The sequence below is a fragment of the Jaculus jaculus genome, chromosome 1 (genome assembly GCF_020740685.1).
Source record: "Jaculus jaculus isolate mJacJac1 chromosome 1, mJacJac1.mat.Y.cur, whole genome shotgun sequence".
In the NCBI taxonomy this organism is placed as follows: Eukaryota; Metazoa; Chordata; class Mammalia; order Rodentia; family Dipodidae; genus Jaculus; species Jaculus jaculus.
The window spans coordinates 248,762,862-248,780,937 of record NC_059102.1 but is presented as its reverse complement, the minus strand read 5'-3'; the positions used below and the strand labels follow the sequence as shown (position 1 = coordinate 248,780,937).

At 44.4% G+C, this 18,076-nt stretch overlaps 1 protein-coding gene across 1 annotated transcript in view; it reads left to right on the top strand.

Moving 5' to 3' along the window:
• Window positions 1–18,076, top strand: part of LOC101595264 (CKLF-like MARVEL transmembrane domain-containing protein 1) — a 42,897-nt gene that overhangs the window by 7,105 nt on the left and 17,716 nt on the right. Inside the window, exon 3 of the mRNA XM_045142885.1 lies at window positions 6,577–6,735. Within this exon, the coding sequence (XP_044998820.1) occupies window positions 6,577–6,735 (159 nt within the window). The remainder of the gene's footprint in view (window positions 1–6,576; window positions 6,736–18,076) is intronic.

The window sequence follows — 18,076 nt, the reverse complement described above, 5'->3', positions numbered from 1 at the left end:
TTTTCATTTAAATGAAGAAGAAGGTGGGCTGGAGAGATGGCTTAGCAGTTAAGGTACTTGTCTGTGAAAGGACACAATTTTTTTTAATATTTTATTTTTATTTATATTTTTATTTTATTTATATTAAAAGTGAATCAGAAATAGGCAGGTAGAGAGGGAGAGAAAGAGAATGGGTGCACCAGGACCTCCAGCCACTGCAAACAAACTCCAGATGTGTGTACCCCCTTGTGCATCTGGCTTACGTGAGTCCTAGGGAGTCAAACCTGGGTCCTTTGGCTTTGCAGGCAAACGTCTTAACCACTAAGCCGTCCCTCCAGCTCAGGACACAGTTTTGATTCCTCAGTACCCACATGCACAAGGTGTTGTGTATATCTGGAGTTCATTTGCAGTGCCTGAAGGCCCTGACACACTCATTCTCTATCTGTTTCTTTCTTTCTCTCTCCCTCTCCCTTTTTCTCTAATAAATAAAGATATTTTTTAAATATTTTATTTGTTTATTTATTTATTTGACAGAGAAAGAAGGAGAGAGAGGAAGAGAGAGAATGGGTGTGCCAGGGCTTCCAGCCACTGCAAATGAACTCCAGACACATATGCCCCCTTGTGCAGCTGGGTAACGTGGGTCCTGGGGAATCAAACATGGGTCCTTTGGCTTTGCAGGCAAACGCCTTAACCACTAAGCCGTCCCTCCAGCTCAATAAAAATATTTTTTTAGTTTTAAATATTGAAGAAGGGTACCTACTAGCAACACTGTTATTCAGTGCTTTTCTGGAATCAATAGCCTTAACAGTTATGAAATATAAATACAAATACAAAACTTAATGCAAATACTAGAAAAGAGGAGATAAAACTTCTTTCATCTGGTAAGATTACAAATCTTAAAATGTAAATACACTGGGAAATAATTTAGAACAAGATAATTTGGTTAGGTGATAATTCATTTAACTAAACTTAAAGCTTTCCTATAAATAAATAACCACTTAAAATATTAAAAAATCTCTTTACCACAGCAATTAAAATGACCAATATCTGGCAAGAAATAGATCTGAAAACCCTACATGAAGACAACTGTAAAACTCTGCTGAGAGGAAGACTAAACACTAAAATAACTGGAAAGACATACTTTGTTCTTAATTAAGATTGAATTTTGAAATCTTTCCAAATTATATGTTAGATGAACTCTCAATTAAAATGCCAACAAACTGTTTGGGGAACATGCCCAAAATAGACATGGATGACATAAACAGTCTGAGAATGAGAAGTGAGGAGGATTAAAACCAAATAATAGAATACAAATGAGTACCCTACCACTTAAAAGTACCAGAGGGGGCTGGAGAGATGGCTTAGCGGTTAAGCGCTTGCCTGTGAAGCCTAAGGACCCCGGTTCGAGGCTCGGTTCCCCAGGTCCCACGTTAGCCAGATGCACAAGGGGGCGCACGCGTCTGGACTTCATTTGCAGAGGCTAGAAGTCCTGGCACGCCCATTCTCTCTCTCTCCATCTATCTGTCTTTCTCTCTGTGTCTGTTGCTCTCAAATAAAATAAATAAATTTTAAAAAAAAAGTACCAGAGGGGGTCTGGAGAGATGGCTTAGCAGTTAAGTCACTTGCCTGCAAAGCCTAACCTGGGATCAATTCCCCAGTACCCACATAACGCCAGATCACAAAGTGGCACTTGCATCTGGAATTCATTTGCAGTGCCAGGAGGCTCTGCTATGCCCATTCTTTCTATATGTATCTCTTCTCTCTATCTCTGCTTGAAAATAAATGAAAATATTTTTTTTAAGTACTAGAGGGGCTAAGGAGATGGCACAGGGGGTGAAGGTGCTTACTTATAAAAGTGATGCAGGATTTTGGGGTCCAGGAGGGGTCTCCCAGAATTGTTGAACCTCAAGTTTTAGGTTCTGTCCTCCATTAGTAAAGAATGAATAAAGACAGACTCAAGAGGATAAATTATGAATTACTAAGTTTATTGAGAGGGAAATCACAAATTGTGAGGTTTATTTAAGGGAGATGGGATTTAAGAGAAACAGGCTTTTAAAGAGAGATTAAAGCTGTAAACGTGAGGAAAGTAGGATCTAGGAGCTTGTGTAGGAAGACTTAAGAGGAACAAGCATGACATGTGCTGTGTGCTTTTCCATGTAGGGAAGTTAAGGGGGCAAATGGTGAGGCTCAAGAAAAAATGAGAGGGCAGATATCAACGCAGAGACCAAGAAATTCGGAGGAGAAACGAGTAATGAAGAGCGTTACACTCATGGTTACCCCGAGTTTAAAGAAATTACACAAGTAGCAGACCTAGAGGTAGTTAAAGACCCTGCGTGGTAGATCTGGGGTGTAAGGAAAATACACATGTGGTAGGTTAGAGCCTGGAGGAAAAGCATGTATGTAATCAAAGTGGGAAGATCACTCAAACTATAAGGCAGAGGCAAGCAGGGAAGTTCCCTCAGACCAGCAAACAGTTTTACACTCTTCCCCCTGCCACCACCTGGGTGAGAGGGAAGCTAGATTTACATGTGTCTCTGTGGCCAAAGAAGAAGAGGCAGAGCCTGGCAGAACTAGCAACAGGAGGAAGACAGAAGCCTTTATAGGCAAGGGGAATACCCAGTTGGTTGGTTTGGAGGGCCCATCCCAGAGCCAGCCCACTGGGGCATCTGTCTGGGTAGCATGCTGGACTGTGGACAGCAGGGGTTGCTGTGTATCAGTCTCAATCAGACACGAGTTCCATTTCTCCAAGAGTGCCATTCTGGTGTCAGGGTGAGAAGGACATGTAGGTGGGCATCTCCTGGGTCTCTCTTTGGGCCTCAATCTCTAGCTAAAACTGCCTTCGAAAAGCCAGCTCTCTCCTATCCTCCTTCAAAAGTACTACAGAAGCTGGGCATTGATGCCTCACACCTTTAATCCCAGCACTTGGGAGGCTGAGGGGGATCACCATCAGTTTGAGGCCAGTCTGGGATTACAGAGTGAGTCCCAGGTCAGCCTGGCCTATAGAATAAGATCCTACCTTGAAAAATAAACCAAAAAAAAAAAAGACTGTACATTTTTATTATTTCTTTTTTTTAAATTTTTTGTATTTTTTAAGAGACAGAGAGAGGGAGGCAGGGAGAGAATTGGTGTGACAGGGCCACCATCCACTGCAATTGGACTCCAGACATGTGCACCATTTTGTATGCACGTGCAACTTTGAGCTTGTATCACCTTGTGCATTAGGCTTACATGGGATCTGGAGCATTGAACATCAGTCCTTAGGCTTCGCAGGCAAACACCTTAACTGCTAAGCCATCTCTCCAGCACTATTAGTTCTTTTTTTTTTTTTTAATTTCAAAAGTTGGGGCTAGATCTAGTGCTGGAAGGTGCTACATGAGCTACAGGGGGAAAGTGGCCAAGATCTGTCCAAGCAACTCCAAGTCTAAGTGACTCAGAAGCAAACAACCCCATGCTCACACAAGTGCGATAGTGGCACACAGCCATGGTGGGTTACCAACTGCTCTTGGATTGGCTAACAGATCTGCTCATTGAAAAGGAGATCATACCTGGAACTGGGAAACCAGTCAGAATCATATCCAGATAATGATTCTGATTTCCATTGTCAAGCACTCACTAATCTTGGGCTATAAGAGGGTTTACACCCTTTAAATTCTCTCTAAATTAATAATGGTTATCCCATTTAACTGGTGCTGACTTCACTCTCCTTTGGAGAATCTGCTTCTCTTTTTCAGACAGGAACTGGACCTGAGGAGATAAACAACCCAGTGCACTCCACCCTGGCCCCAGCTGAACCACAAAGGATTTGGGGAGATGAGCAAGAGAACTGCTTTCTTAGTGAATCTGATATCAGCATCAACACAGGGTGAAGGAGATAGACACTGAGGACACTCAACACCTACCAAAGCAGAGATCCAGAGGCTCCTAAGAGCACATCACTGAAGTAGACTTAAAACGCTCCCAGCATGGCTCAGGGAATTTTGTGGAAAAGAGAGCAGAAAGATTGCGAGAGCCACATACCGGGACATTTTGCACAGAGACATTGCTTCTCCCCCATAGCTGACTACTGCCCCCATAATGCAGCACCCACGGTCCCCATAGGGTTTACCTGCATCCCCAAAGTGGAAGGCCTCTTCACAAAGGGGGCAGGGAGAAGGGAAAGGATGGTATCAATATGTGTTGTTTACATACTAAATATATCCATATGTAGTTAAAAACAACCAAAAATTTGGCTAGGATATGGCTGTGGGTAGAAACAGCTTAGCATAGATAAAGCTCTGAGTTCCATCCCCAGCAACCCAGAAACTTGGTGTGGTCTCACATGAATATAATCCTCGCACTAAGGAGGAAGGAGGCAGGAGGATCAGAAGTTCAGGGTTATCTTCATATGTACATTGAATTCAAGGGCAGCCTAAAGAACACAAGACTCTATCTCTAAATTAATTTTATTTTTTTTTTGTTTTTGTTTTCGAGGTAGGGTCTTGCTCTAGTCCAAGCTGACCCGGAATTCACTATGTAGTCTCAGGGTGGCCTCAAACTCATGGCGATCCTATCTCTGCCTCCCGAGTGCTGGGATTAAAGGCGTGTATCACCACACCTGGCCTATTTAAATATTTTTAAATGTTTATTTTATTTATTTATTTGCAAGGAGAAAGAGAATGGGTGAGTATTTGCTGCTGCAAATGAACTCTGGATGCATACACCACTGTGTGCTTCTGGCTTTACATCATTATTGGGGAATCAAACCCAGGCCATCAGGCTTTGCAAGCAAGCATCTTTAACCCCTAAATCATCTCTTCAGCCCTATTTAATTTTTTTTCCTTTTGGTTTTCAGAGCATGGTCTTGCTCTAGCCCAGGCTGACCTATGTAGTTCAGGCTGGCCTTGAACTCATAGCAATCCTCCTACCTCTGCCTCCCAAGTACTGCGATTAAAGGTGTGTACTAGCACTCCAGGCCTATTTAACATATATACTTATTTATTTGCAAATAGAGAGGAAATGGGCACATTGGGACCTTCTGCCACTGCAAACCAACTCCAGATGCACACAAACACTGTGCATCTAGCTTTTACGTGGATGACAGAGAATTGAACTTGGGCTGGCAGTCTTTGCAAGCAAGTGCCTCAACCACTGAGTAATCTTCCCAGCTCTAAAATATTTTTAAAAATGAGTCTGAGGCTATAGTTCATACCACAGTTCTTGCTTAGACTATTCAAGACTCTGGGTTCTATGCCTAGTACTGCAAAATTAATTATTTAATTCTAAAATCTTAAATGCAGTCTAGAAATGTAGTTGAATAGTTGAGTGCTCACCTAGATACATAAGCCCCTAGGTTCATCTACAGTACCACAAAAAATATATTTTTTAAATCTTAAAAAAATAGAGCCAGGCCGGGTGTGGTGGCGCATGCTTTTCCCAGCACTTGGGAGGCAGAGGTAGGAGGATTGCCATGAACTCAAGGCCAGCCTGAGACTACATAGTGAATTCCAGGTCAGCCTGAGCTAGAGTGAGACCCTACCTAGAAAATCCAATAAATAAGTAAATAAATATTAAAAAATAAAATAAAACGTGAGGCTGGAGAGATGGCTCAGCAGTGAAGGCACTTGCCTGCAAAACTTAACAACCCGAGTTCCATTCCCCAGTACCCACGTAAAGCCAGGTGCACAAAGTGGTACATGCATCTGGAGTTTATTTGCAGTGGTAGAGATTCTACCACACCCATTCTCTCTGTCTTTCTGTCTCTGCCTGCAAACAAATAGAAATATTTTAAAAATAAAATAAGGCTGGAGAGATTGCTTAATGGTTAAGGTGCTTGCCTACAAAGCCAAAGGACCTTGGTTCAATTTCCCAGGACCCACATAAGCCAGATGCACAAGGTAGCACATGCATCTGGGGTTTGCAGTGGCTGAAGGCCCTGACACATCCATTCTATCTGCCTCTCTCTCTCTCTCTAATTGATTAATTTTAAAATATTTTTAATAAAATATGGGCTTGAGACTGCTCAGTGGTTAAAGGTACTTGCTTGCAAAGCCTGATGGCCTAGGTTTGATTCTCCAGTTCCCATGTAAAGCCAGATGCACAAAGTGGTCCATTCATGTGGAATTCCTTTGCAGTGGCAGGAGGCCCTGGAGAGCCTATACTCACTCTCTTTCTGTCTGCCTTTTCCTCTCTCTCTCAAATAAAAATACTTTTAAAAAAAAATAAAATGGGGCTGGAGTGATGGTTTAGAGGTTAAGTGCTTGCCTGTGAAGCCTAAGGACCCAAGTTCAAGGCTTGTTTCCCCAAGATCCACATTAGCCAGATGCACAAGGGGGCACATGCATCTGGAGTTTGTTTGCAGTGGCTGGAGGCCCTGGTGTGCCCATTCTCTCTATTTCTCTCTATCTGCCTCTTTCTCTGTCTGTTGCTGTCAAATAAATAAATAAAAATTATACATATATGTATGTATATGTATATATATATATATATATATGTATAAAATGTATGTGCAAATCAATATGAGCAATTGCAATATGATTAGACTCAATAGATTCTGCTAATTTATGGACATTTAAATAGCAGTGCATAGTAAAATGAATCCTGTTTGTTTTTCTATTACAGTGTCTTATCACAGCAGCAGCAGTCTGCTTCATCAATGGCCATGCCCATGATGTGTTTATAGCCATCACAATTCAGGAAATCTGCATCAGCCTATTTTTCATCATCTCATATATGGTAACCCTTCAACACTTGCTGAGCTGCTTACATTGGCCTTTACTTGTAAGTGTTCATTTTAATAATTCAAATGTAAGCTTTACCCACAGTTCCAAGAAAAAGGGTTCTCCTTGTTCTCTTCAAGAGGAAACTACAAAGCTATCTCTCTAAACAAGGACAGAGGGGAGCTCTGAAGGTAAGGGTCTTGCCCTGGTCCCAGAGGAGCTGCCAACCCAAGAACCAGAAAGGTTTGGAGGAAGACAGCCAATCCAACACTCCTGCTTCCAGCACATTGAGCTCATTGCCATAAAATACAGCATTTGTTCAGCTTGTCCTGATGGAATTATTTATTTATTTGCAGGCAGAGAGAAGAGAGGCAGAGAGCTGGAGAGATGGCTTAGTGGTTAAGGCACTTGCCTGTGAAGTCTAAGGACCCAGGTTCGATGTCCCAGTAACCACATAAGACAGATGCACAAGGTGGCACATTTGTCTGGAGCTCATTTGCAGTGGCTAAAGGCCCTGGTGTGCGCCACTTTGTGTATCTGCCTTCACATGAGCACTAGGGACATCAAACCTGGGTCCCCAGTCTTTGCATGCAAGCGCCTTAACCACTGAGCAATCTCTCCAGCCCTTGATGAAAAAAATTCAATTGGGGCTGGAGAGATGGTTTAATGGTTAAGGTACTTGCCTGCAAAGCCTAAGGACTCAGGTTCAATTACCCAGTACCCATGTAAGCCAGATGTACAAGGTTACACAAGTGACTGGAATATGTTTACAGTGGCTGGAGGCTCTGGCGTGCCCATTCTCTCTATCTGCATCTTCCTCTCTCTCCTTTCCTCCCTCTCTCTCTTAAATAAATAAATATTTTTAAAATTTTTAATTAGCGTATTCAGTAGGTAAACACATTTCTCACCTGTTTCTCATGAAACAGTGCATAGTACTACTTTTCAAAAAGCACCCCTCCCCACCACCAAAGAAGCAAGAGATGATGTGTCCATCACAGTTGTTCAGAAACCCCCGCAGGTTATAGCCATACAGTTTGCGTGCATGAAGGGTCCACACTATTGTCAAAGAGTGCCATATCCAGAAAAGTACAATGCACACCCTTCTTCAGTAGTTTTTCCTAGGCTCCCATTGCTTGTGGACTGAAAAAAAAAATAACTCAAGCTGGTTGTTGATGTCTCAGACTAGAGAGGCAGTAGTACAGTTTTGTCCAATGGTAAACATGAGCCCAGTTCCTAGTCTTAATAGGTTTACCACCTGTGTGGCCTTGACTTAGGGGAAGGCATGAGGGTGGGAATACCAGGCAGTGTTTCATTATCTAGCCCAAACTGGCCTAGCTAGCCCAGGCTGACTTCAAACCAGCAGCAATCTTCCTGCCTCAGCTTCCTGGACCATGAAGATTACCGCATGTACTGACATGTTCTGTGATCTTTAGCTTCAGCTTCCTTACAGGAAACCAGAAGGGGAAAAGTGTGATGGTCATGACCTCATAGGGTTCCTATAACATTTGAATGTGTATTAAGCATTTTTTTTAATTATGTATTTATTTATTTGAGAGAGACAGACACAGAGAGAAAGACAGATAGAGGGAGAGAGAGAGAATGGGCGCGCCAGGGCCTCCAGCCTCTGCAAACGAACTCCAGACGCGTGCGCCCCCTTGTGCATCTGGCTAACGTGGGACCTGGGGAACCGAGCCTCAAACCGGGGTCCTTAGGCTTCACAGGCAAGCGCTTAACCACTAAGCCATCTCTCCAGCCCAAGCATTATTTTTTAATATTTTATTTTCAAGCTGGGCATGGTGGCACACACCTTTAATCCCAGCACTAGGTAGGAAGAGGTAGGAGGATCGCCATGAGTTCAAGGCCACCCTGAGATTACATAGTGAACTCCAGGTCAGCCTGAGCTAGAGTGAAACCCTACCTCAAAAAAAATAAAATAAAATAAAATAAAAAATATATGTGTGTGTGTGTGTGTGTGTGTGTGTCTATGGGCTGTAGAGCAGTTAAGGCCTTTGCCTGCAAAGCCAAATGACCCAGTCTTGATTCCCCAGTACCCACATAAGCCAGATGCACATGCATCTGGAGTCCACCTACAGTGGCTGGATTCTCTGGTATGCCCATTCTCTCTCTCTCTCTCTCTCTCTCTGCCTCTCTCTTTCTCAAATAAATAAATTAAAAACTTTAATTAAAAAATAAATTTAAAAACAAAACCAAAATATGTATCTATATTATTTAGTTACTTATTTGAGAGAGAGAGAAAGAGAATGGGCACAATAGAGCATCCAGCCATTGCAAAAGAACTCCAGACACATGTGCCACCTCATGCATCTGATTTACCTAGGTCCTAGGGAATCAACCCTGGGTCCTTTGGCTTTGCAGACAAGGGCCTCAGCCACTAAGCAATCTCTCCAGCGCCATTGTTGTGTTTTTGAAACAGGGTGTCATGTAGCCCAGGCTGGCCCCAAACTCACTGTGTAACCAAAGATGACTTTAAACTCCAATCCTGCCTATGCTTCCCAAGTGCTGAGGTTACAAGCTCATGCCACCATGCCCAGCAATTAGAAACATATTTTTTTTTCTTTTCTAGTTATACTCAATTTTGTGTAACTTACATAATTTATATAGGTCAGAGTATGATTTGGGGGCTTTATGGCAAATGATACTCAAATAGCAAACCATTTCTCATCTTAGTGAGAGGATGCTGAGTCAATACAGTATTTAGTCTAGGGAAAAAGAAGAAATAGAGAAAGAGGACAGTAGTCATGGGGAAAGCAGAAGTCCTACTGTCCATGGCCAGGCTCAGCTCAGCTGCAATTTAGCCCAGCCATCCAGGAGAATACATCTCTTTGTCCAGAGGAGGCCAACTCCCATTGTATATAGTCCACATCTGAGGCGAAAACAAGGAAGAAAGCCAGATGTGGTGGCACACGCCTTTAATCCCAGCACTTGGGAGGCAGAGGCAGGTGGATCACCATGAGTTCAAGGCCAACCTGAGACTACATAGTGAATTCCAGGTTAGCCCAGGCTAGAGTGACACCCTCAAAAAAAATAATAAATAATAAATAATAAATAAATAAAATAAAAGGATGACAGAAAAGGAAGGAAGGAAGGAAAGGAGAGAGCAAACAAGCTGGGGAGACAGTCCAGTTGGTAAAGTGCTTGTCCCATAAGCATGAAGACCTGAGCTCTACCCTAGCACCTAGGTAAAAATGCTGGACATGGTGGCTCGCGCCTATCATCCCAGTGCTGGGGAGTAGAGGGAGGAGGAGGCCTGGGCTCCCTGGCCGGCCATTCTCAGAGAAAGGCGAAGGTGCTCCCGAGGGTGATGCCTGAAGCTGTCCTATGGCTCCACACTCCCATGTATATACATGTATGTGTCGCAGTTACCTCTTGTTGCTGACAGAGAGCACCCGACCAAGAGCAGCCTGTGAGGGGGCAGGGGGTGGGAAGGGGTTTCTTTTGACTTACAGACTCAAGGGGAAGCTCCATGATGGCACGAGAAAATGATAGAATCAGCAGAGGGTGGACATCACCTCCTGACCAATATCAGGTGGACAACACCAATAGGAGAGTATGCCAAACATTGGCAAGGGGAAGCTGCCTAAAATACCCATAAGCCTGCCCCCAACAATACACCACCTCCATCAGGTTCCAATGACCAAATTGCTACCAGCTGGGGACATAGCATTCAGAACACATAGTTTATGAGGGACACCTAATTCAAACCACCACAGTATGTGTGCCTATAAATTAGGAATAATAAGAGTTTGTTGTAAGAATCAAATGAGATTATATATGTGTGTGTATGTGTGTGTGTGTTTTCTACTTATTTATTTGAAAGAGAGAGAAAGGCAAATAGAGGGAGAGAGAATGGGCATGCCAGGGCCTCTAGCCACTGCAAATGAACTCCAGACATATGAGCCACTTTGTGCAACTGGCTTTACTTGGGAAATGAGGAATCAAACCTGTCCCTTTTAAGGATGGAGAGGTGGCTTAGCAGTTAAGGCACTTGCCTGCAAAGCCTAAGGACCCAGGTTTGATTCTCCAGGTCCCAGGTAAACTAGATGCACAAGGTGGCATATGCATCTGGAGTTGGTTCATTTGCAGTGGCTAGAGACCTTGGTGCACCCATTCTCTCTCTCCCTCTCTTTCCGTCTCAAATAAAAATAAATTAAAAGCCGGCCATGGTAACTCATGCCTTTAATCCCAGCACTTGGGAAGCAGAGGTAGGAGGATCACTGTGAGTTCAAGGCTACTTGGAGACTACATAGGGAATTCCAGGTCAGCCTGGGCTAGCGTGAGACTCTACCTCAAGAAAATAAAAAAAACCTGGGTCCTTTGGCTTTGCAAGCAAGCACCTTAACCACTAGGCAATCTAGCCCAAGATCATATACTAACACATTGGCACAGGGTATCACACATAATAAGGGCTCAATAATTGTAAGCAAGAATAGAAAGGTACAAGGTAAAGAATAGCTCCCAAAGGGCTGAAGAGATGGTTTGGCAAGGGGAACCTGGCTATAACACCCCTAAGTCCACCCTCAATAATACACTCCTGCCAGGAGACTTAAATTCTCAAATTGCCATCAGCTGGTAAACAAGCATTCAGAACACAAGTTTATGGAGAACACCTAATTCAAACTAGCACATACATTTATTTTTTAAGTTTTCTGAGATAGGGTCTCACTGTAGCCCAGGCTGACCTGGAATTCACTATGTAGTCTCAGGCTCTAATTCACTGTGATCCTCCTACCTCTACCTCCTGAGTCCTGGAATTGAAGATGTGTGCTACCACGCCCAAGTGCATACATCTTTGAGTGTATTGTTTTACATTATCTGTGGGTACAAATCTTCCCATCAAGCTAGTATCCTCTGTACTGCCCTTAGCTGGCCTGCCTGCTATGAGAAGATCTCTTTCTTAGCCAGCAATATCCACTTCAGATTTACTTTCCACTCTCAATAACCCTGTTCCATAACCCCACTCCAGTGTTAACCATCAGGTGCCAAAACAGTAGACCTCACTGCCTTCCTAAAATATAATTTACATTATATTCTGTGACAGAATTCTTGCTCTGGGAAGAGCTCCCAGAGTATGGAGAAAGTTTATGTGGTAGTTTGAATATATGGCCCCCAATATATTCAGTGTTTTGTTAGCTTGTAGTTCAGATCTGCTGCCACATGGCTGGAAGCAGTGTCACTGGGTAGATCTTAAGGTGTGATGGTGATTTTGAGATTTCATTCTAAAGACATGCGAAGTGCCTAGTTCTACCTGGAGTTCCTGAAGTATACTGTGCTATGTGGCTTTTGGCTGTTGACTTTTGGCTTTTTATCTCTTTGCCTTGTCCTTTAAGAGAGATCCAACTTCTTCTACCATTATGGAATTCCCCATAATCTGTAAACTTCAATAAATATCCCTTCCTCCATAACTGTGCCTGGTCTGAAGTTCATCTCAGCAAACCTGAAGCTGTCTGTTATAGAAGTTGGTACCAGAAAAGGGTAAGATGAACTGAACCATGTGGATTTTGGTCTTTTGGAACTTTTCTTTTGGAGGAATGGGCATGGACTTGGTACTTGCAACTGAACATACCTTCTAGAGTGGTAAGCCAAGTTTTATGGACTATTCTTAATGAGAGTTTGAAAATGCTAAGTTCAGAGAGAGTTGAACTTGGAGGCTTGGCTATGGTCTTTCTAAGGGGAAGGAGAGACTGAAGAGGACTTTGATGGAACTAGGCTACTGGCATAAGGGCTGGCTGCATTCTGCTGCCCAGGCCCAGAAGGTTTGATCAAGATTAAATTTGTAATGGACTGATGTGCTTGGCTAAAGATATAAGACTGAGAGATTTCAAGTTGGAAAACCACAAGCAAGTTAAAATTACAGGCACTGAGACTGGATTTAGGTTAGTGAAGCTGCTATTGTCAAACACATTAGCATTCTTAAGGAAGATGGCCCAAATGCTTTACATTAAAACAATAGAAAGGATGCCTGAGGAACAACTATGATAGAAATGCAAACTCTTTTGGCAAGAGTTGACTGGAGAAGAAACTAGCTCTTCAGGGTTAAGATTGATTTTGTCCCTGAGTTAAGAATATGGCTGTGTCCTACACACCTGCTATTGGTTTTGGAAGCATGAAAAATGCATGGAGTGGGTCAAAAATTGCACATATGGTTTCAGGAGCTGCTGCTGAGATGCAGCATATTGGTAGGGCATGATGACCCTCATAAACAGGCTGGAAGAGCCTTTGGAAGATGGACCATGGTTTGCATGGAGACCTGAAGATGTTTAGATATACCAGTAGTGTACAAGGGCTACTATGGAGGCTGTTGGCTAGGGATAGATATTTTTCCTGGCTACTCAGACCAGCTGGAGGGATGGAATTGGAAAATCCAGAGACTATCAGCTGGACTTGAACTGCAGGAGTTTGATGGTTGTTGAGTTTGCATTGTTCTAGCCTCTCCTTGCTTTGCTTATAGCAGTTCCTTTATATGTTGAAAGTATATGACTTGTTTGATTTTTTTACAGGACTCACAATTAAGAGGCAATCTTAAATCTCAGAGGAGACTTTGGACTTTGGGACTATCCAAAATTGGTAAAGACTGTTGAAATCTTTGAATTTAAACTGAGTACAGTTTACAGTGTGACATGGTTTTGAATTTATTGGGAGCCAGGGGCAGAATGTGGTAGTTTGAATAGATGTCCACCCTCCCCCATAGATTCAGGAGTTTATTAAAACTTCTTGGATTTCCTGCCATCTGGCTGGAGGAAGTGTCACTGATTAGATCTTAGGGTTCAGCCCTAAAGTACGGTGGTGGTTTGGAGATTCCAGTCTAAAGATATGTAAAGTGCCTGGAGTTCCTGAAGTGTGTTTGTATGTGGTGTGGCTTTTGGTTTTGTGTTTTTGTGGGTTTTTTTTTTTTTTATTTGGTTTGGGATTTTTCTCTCTCTTGGCTTGGACCTGTTCAAGCAAACTAGTTTATGGAACTTCCCCTGGATCTGTAAGCTTTAATATCTATTCCTTCTTCCGAAACTGCCTGGTTTGGAAGTTCATCTCAGTGAGCCTGAGGCTGCTGTGCTACAGTTCACTGGAGGGCAGATATATTGAGTCCATATTGAGATGTACTCTCACTGCTCACTAGAAGCACATTGTCAGATGCTTTCAGATTTATTATTGAAAGGCTTGACCGACACGAGGAACCAGATCAGACCAGATTAGTAAAGCTAGTTATTGGCACAGCTCTCGGGCGAGGTTCACTGGTCCCAAGATGTGAGGCCAGGGAAGTTGCATCTGGGACCTAAGGTGCAGGTCTTGTAAAGGGGAGGGCTGGGACAGGTGAGGTGTTAGCCACAAACCAAGGGCAGGCTGAGGAAAGTAACTATTTCAAGGATGGGGGAAAGCAGAGGTCTCCCCATAAGGTTCCAACTAGGGTGGGAGGCCAGTCGTTGGCCAGCAGGGGAGTCTTGAAACTGCTGGTCCCAATCACGCTCAGGAATGTGGGTGATAAGGTTATTGGAAGGCATGGCCATCTTGTTAGGACCTTTGTTCTGAACATGGTCCCGCCTAACATTCCAACCTTTTTGTGTATATGGGTGCCAACTCAAATCTTAGCTACTTCAAACTGGTTGGGGACGATGTGGTGGGGGGGCATAGAGTCGGAAGTTGGGGAATCCATGTTCAGGGGAACATATGAGTATAAAAGGATCTGGTTGATGGCAAAACTTTCCAGATGTGCTCCTGGAGGAAGCAGTGGAGGCAAGGGACTATTTGAAGAAGAAAAAAATCATTATTAATGGACTTATAAGTGGAGTGAGCCAGGGTAGAAGCATGGATTGCCACCAGCTTGAGGAGGATGTCTGGTTAGTGAAGCAGCGTTTGGGGTCTTCACCCAGTGTCTGGAATGTTTTTATTTGGGTCTCCATCAGGCCCTAGCAGCATTCTTTCCTGAGAAAGAGACATGTTTCCCCTTTTTTCTGTGCTTAGTTTGTCTAGAGCCCTCCTAGTTTGTAGAGTTACCTGTACCAGGAATGACAGCTGGAGCTGTTTCCATTGTTTTTGTGAGTCTTAGTTAGGTCAGTTAGCTTTTGGGAAGAGTGTTGAGCTGTCAGCCAGCTGTGCCCTAGGCCTCCTCCTGCCAGGCCTGATGCCCTCCCATGTGATCCCAGAAAGTAGTAGAATCCGACCACTGCTATGTGGCTCTGCCGGGCGCCTGGGATTGGAACATTGTTGATGGCATGTAGAAACAGCATTAAAAGTTAATGGACTGCATTGCAGGAACCAAAAGGGCATGAAGTGTAGTTGAGTAGGGTGGTCTGTCATCCTTTGTCATCTAAGGACCAAACCTGAAATTGGGACTCACAAGGAGGTGGAGTGCAGTCACTAGCCCAGGGGGTGGGAGCTAGGCTAAGTAAGAGCAGGATGGTTAGAAAATTTAAGGGAGGTAGGACCTGTTTGTGGCACAGACCAGCCATTTAGTCCTGAAGCTCATTTAAGCCTGGAGATGTGGCACCAGCAAGAGCATCCCAGAAGTTTAGCCACTGAGGGGGTGGTGAGGATCACAGTGTAGGGTCCATCCCACCTGGGTTCGAGAGGTCTGGATTTGAGCTGCTTAAGAAAGACTTGATTCCCAGGTGAGATAGGGTCTGAGGTAGTAAGGGTCGTCCCTGATGTGTAGGTAGTCAGTGGAGCAGGTAGGGATCGATCTGCGTGTGAGTGGAGAAGTGAGTACAGAAGGGAAAGGTAGGGGAGGTAGTAGCCAGTGGGGGAGTTGGGGTAGGAAGTTGATTAGAGAGCAAAAATGGTCTCCCGTATAGCAACTCGAAAGGGCTAAGCCTGGAGGGGGAGCAAGGAACAGCTCATAAGCAGATTAGATCAACAGGGAGAAAGGAGGGCCAGGACATCTTAAGTTCAATAGAGAGTTTGGTGAGCTGCTGTTTAATAAGACCGTTGGCCTGTTCTCCTTTACCTGATGACTGAGGACGATAAGGGATGTGTAGTTTCCAGGATATGTTGAGTGCCTCTGATACTTGTGAGACAATCTTAGAAGTGAAGGCTGGGCCGTTGTCTGTCTGGATGGTCAATGGGACCCCAAATCTTGGTATGATGTGTTCTAGAAGTATCTGGGCCATGACATCGACAGTCTCCTTGGAAACTGGGAAAGCCTCAATCCAGCCTGTAAAAGTACCAACTAGAGTAAGGAGATAATGGAGTTTTTTTGTGGGGTGGCATGTGGGTAAAGACTATCTGCCAATTTTCGCCTGGCTAATGTCCCTGTAACTGGTGCAGGGGCTGACAGAGGTGCAGGCTCCCTTGTGGATTGACTTGCACACATATCTGACAGGTGGACTAGACTGTGAGATGTGTGTTTGTAGGCCATCAGTGTCCAGCAGAGGTTCCAGGAACCTGTAAAGGGCTTTAGGTCCAATATGTAAAGTTTGGTGAATGTCACAGACAATTGTGGCGGCCTGTTTTGGGGGGAGAATTAGCTGATTGCCTTTAAAAATCCAGCCATCCCTATCTCGGTGGCCCCCTTTTTGAGGAGTTCATCTTCTTCATCTGGCAAGTAATTGGGTTGGTATGTCGGAGACAGGAAACAGATACGTCCTGTGTTGGGGCCAGAGGACAGGGCTAACTTTTGTGCTACAGAATCAGCCCTGGCATTTCTTTGGGCTATTGGGTCTTTAGAGGTCTGGTGTCCTCAGCAGTGGATAATGGCCACTTCTGCTGGGAGTTGGAGAACTTCCAGAAGCTGGGCTATGAGGGACCCATTAATAATTGGGGTACTTTTAGTAGTGAGGAATCCTTTCTCCTTCCAGAGGACTGAATGAGTGTGAGCTATAGATAAAATATATTTAGAATTTTGTATAGATATCAGTTCTTAAGCCTTTTGAGGTATGTAGGATCCTAGCTAGTGCAATTAGTTCATTCTTTTGGGAGGTGGTGCCCACTGGCAGGTGAGCAGCCTCTAGGACATCAGTATACATGATCACAGCATAGGCTGCTTGTTGGTTACCTGAACTGTCAATTCTGGAACTGGAACTTGCAACTACAAAGAGGACTAATTGAGGTGATGTGAGGGCTGTGTCTTGGAGACCTGGCCCAGGGGAATGTGGCCTCTACTATTTCAGGGCATGAATGAGAGAGGGACCCTGGAGAGGAGGAAGAAAGGAGGAATGTTGCTGGATTGAGGGTAGAACAGGTTGCTAGAGAGATTTGGGGGTTGTCTAAGAAGAGCAGATGGAAGAGCTGTACTCATGAGGGCCCAAGCAGGGAAAGAGAGGAGCGGCTTAAGAGATCGACCAGGTGATGAGAGGAGAAGATGGTGACAGGTTTAAGCAGTGTGATCTTCCCAAGTGAAGGAGAAAAGGAAGTATGAGTCAGGGTGGAGGGGAGCTGTAAAGAATGCATCTTTTTTTTTTTTAATTTTATTTATTTATTTGAGAGCGACAGAGGCAGAGAGAAAGACAGATAGAGGGAGAGAGAGAGAATGGGCGCGCCAGGGCTTCCAACCTCTGCAAACAAACTCCAGACGCGTGCGCCCCCTTGTGCATCTGGCTAACGTGGGACCTGGGGAACCGAGCCTCAAACCGGGGTCCGTAGGCTTCACAGGCAAGCGCTCAACCGCCAAGCCATCTCTCCAGCCCAAGAATGCATCTTTGAGGTCTAAGACTGTAAAGTAGGTGGTGTTGGGTGGGATGTGAGACAGGAGGGTAGGAGGGTCAGTTACTACTGGGTGAACTGCGACCACTGCCTCGCTGATGAGTCGGAGGTCTTGTACCAAGTGACAAGCGCCAGAGGGTTTGCGTGTGGGGAGGACAGGAGTGTTTCAGGGTGAGTCAGGAGGTATGAGGAGGCCTTGTGACATGAGATGGGTGGTGATAGGTTTGAGCCTCTGGCAGTGTGTTTTGGAAATGGGAAATTGGGGCCATGAAGGGAAAAAGAAAGGGTTCTTGAGATGGATAAAGACAGGCTGATGATGCGTGGTGAGGAAAGGAATAGGGCAGTAGGGGTGGAGGTTTGAGACTCTATTCAAGGAAGGAGGAGGTACATTTCCGGGGAGGTGAGGAGGCTAATGAGAATGTAGCCCCAAAGTGGCTGAGAATGTCTTGGCCCAATAGGGGAATTGGACAGGGAGGCCTGACTAAAAATGAATGTGAAAAAAAGCATCCAGCCAATGAGCAGGGGAGAGGAAGGGTTTTTGGTGGGAAAGAGGGAACCCCATTAACTCCTGTAACAGAGATGGATGAGGAGATGGTGGGGCCCAAGTGGGCAGGTAAAACAGATAAGGTAGCCCCTGTATCCACCAGGAAAGTGATGGACTTACCTGCTACCTGAAGCCTTACTCTGGGCTCAGCAAGGGTAATGGGAGTCTCCGAGTCAGGGTGTCTTCAGTCCTCTGCCAACCCGAGAAG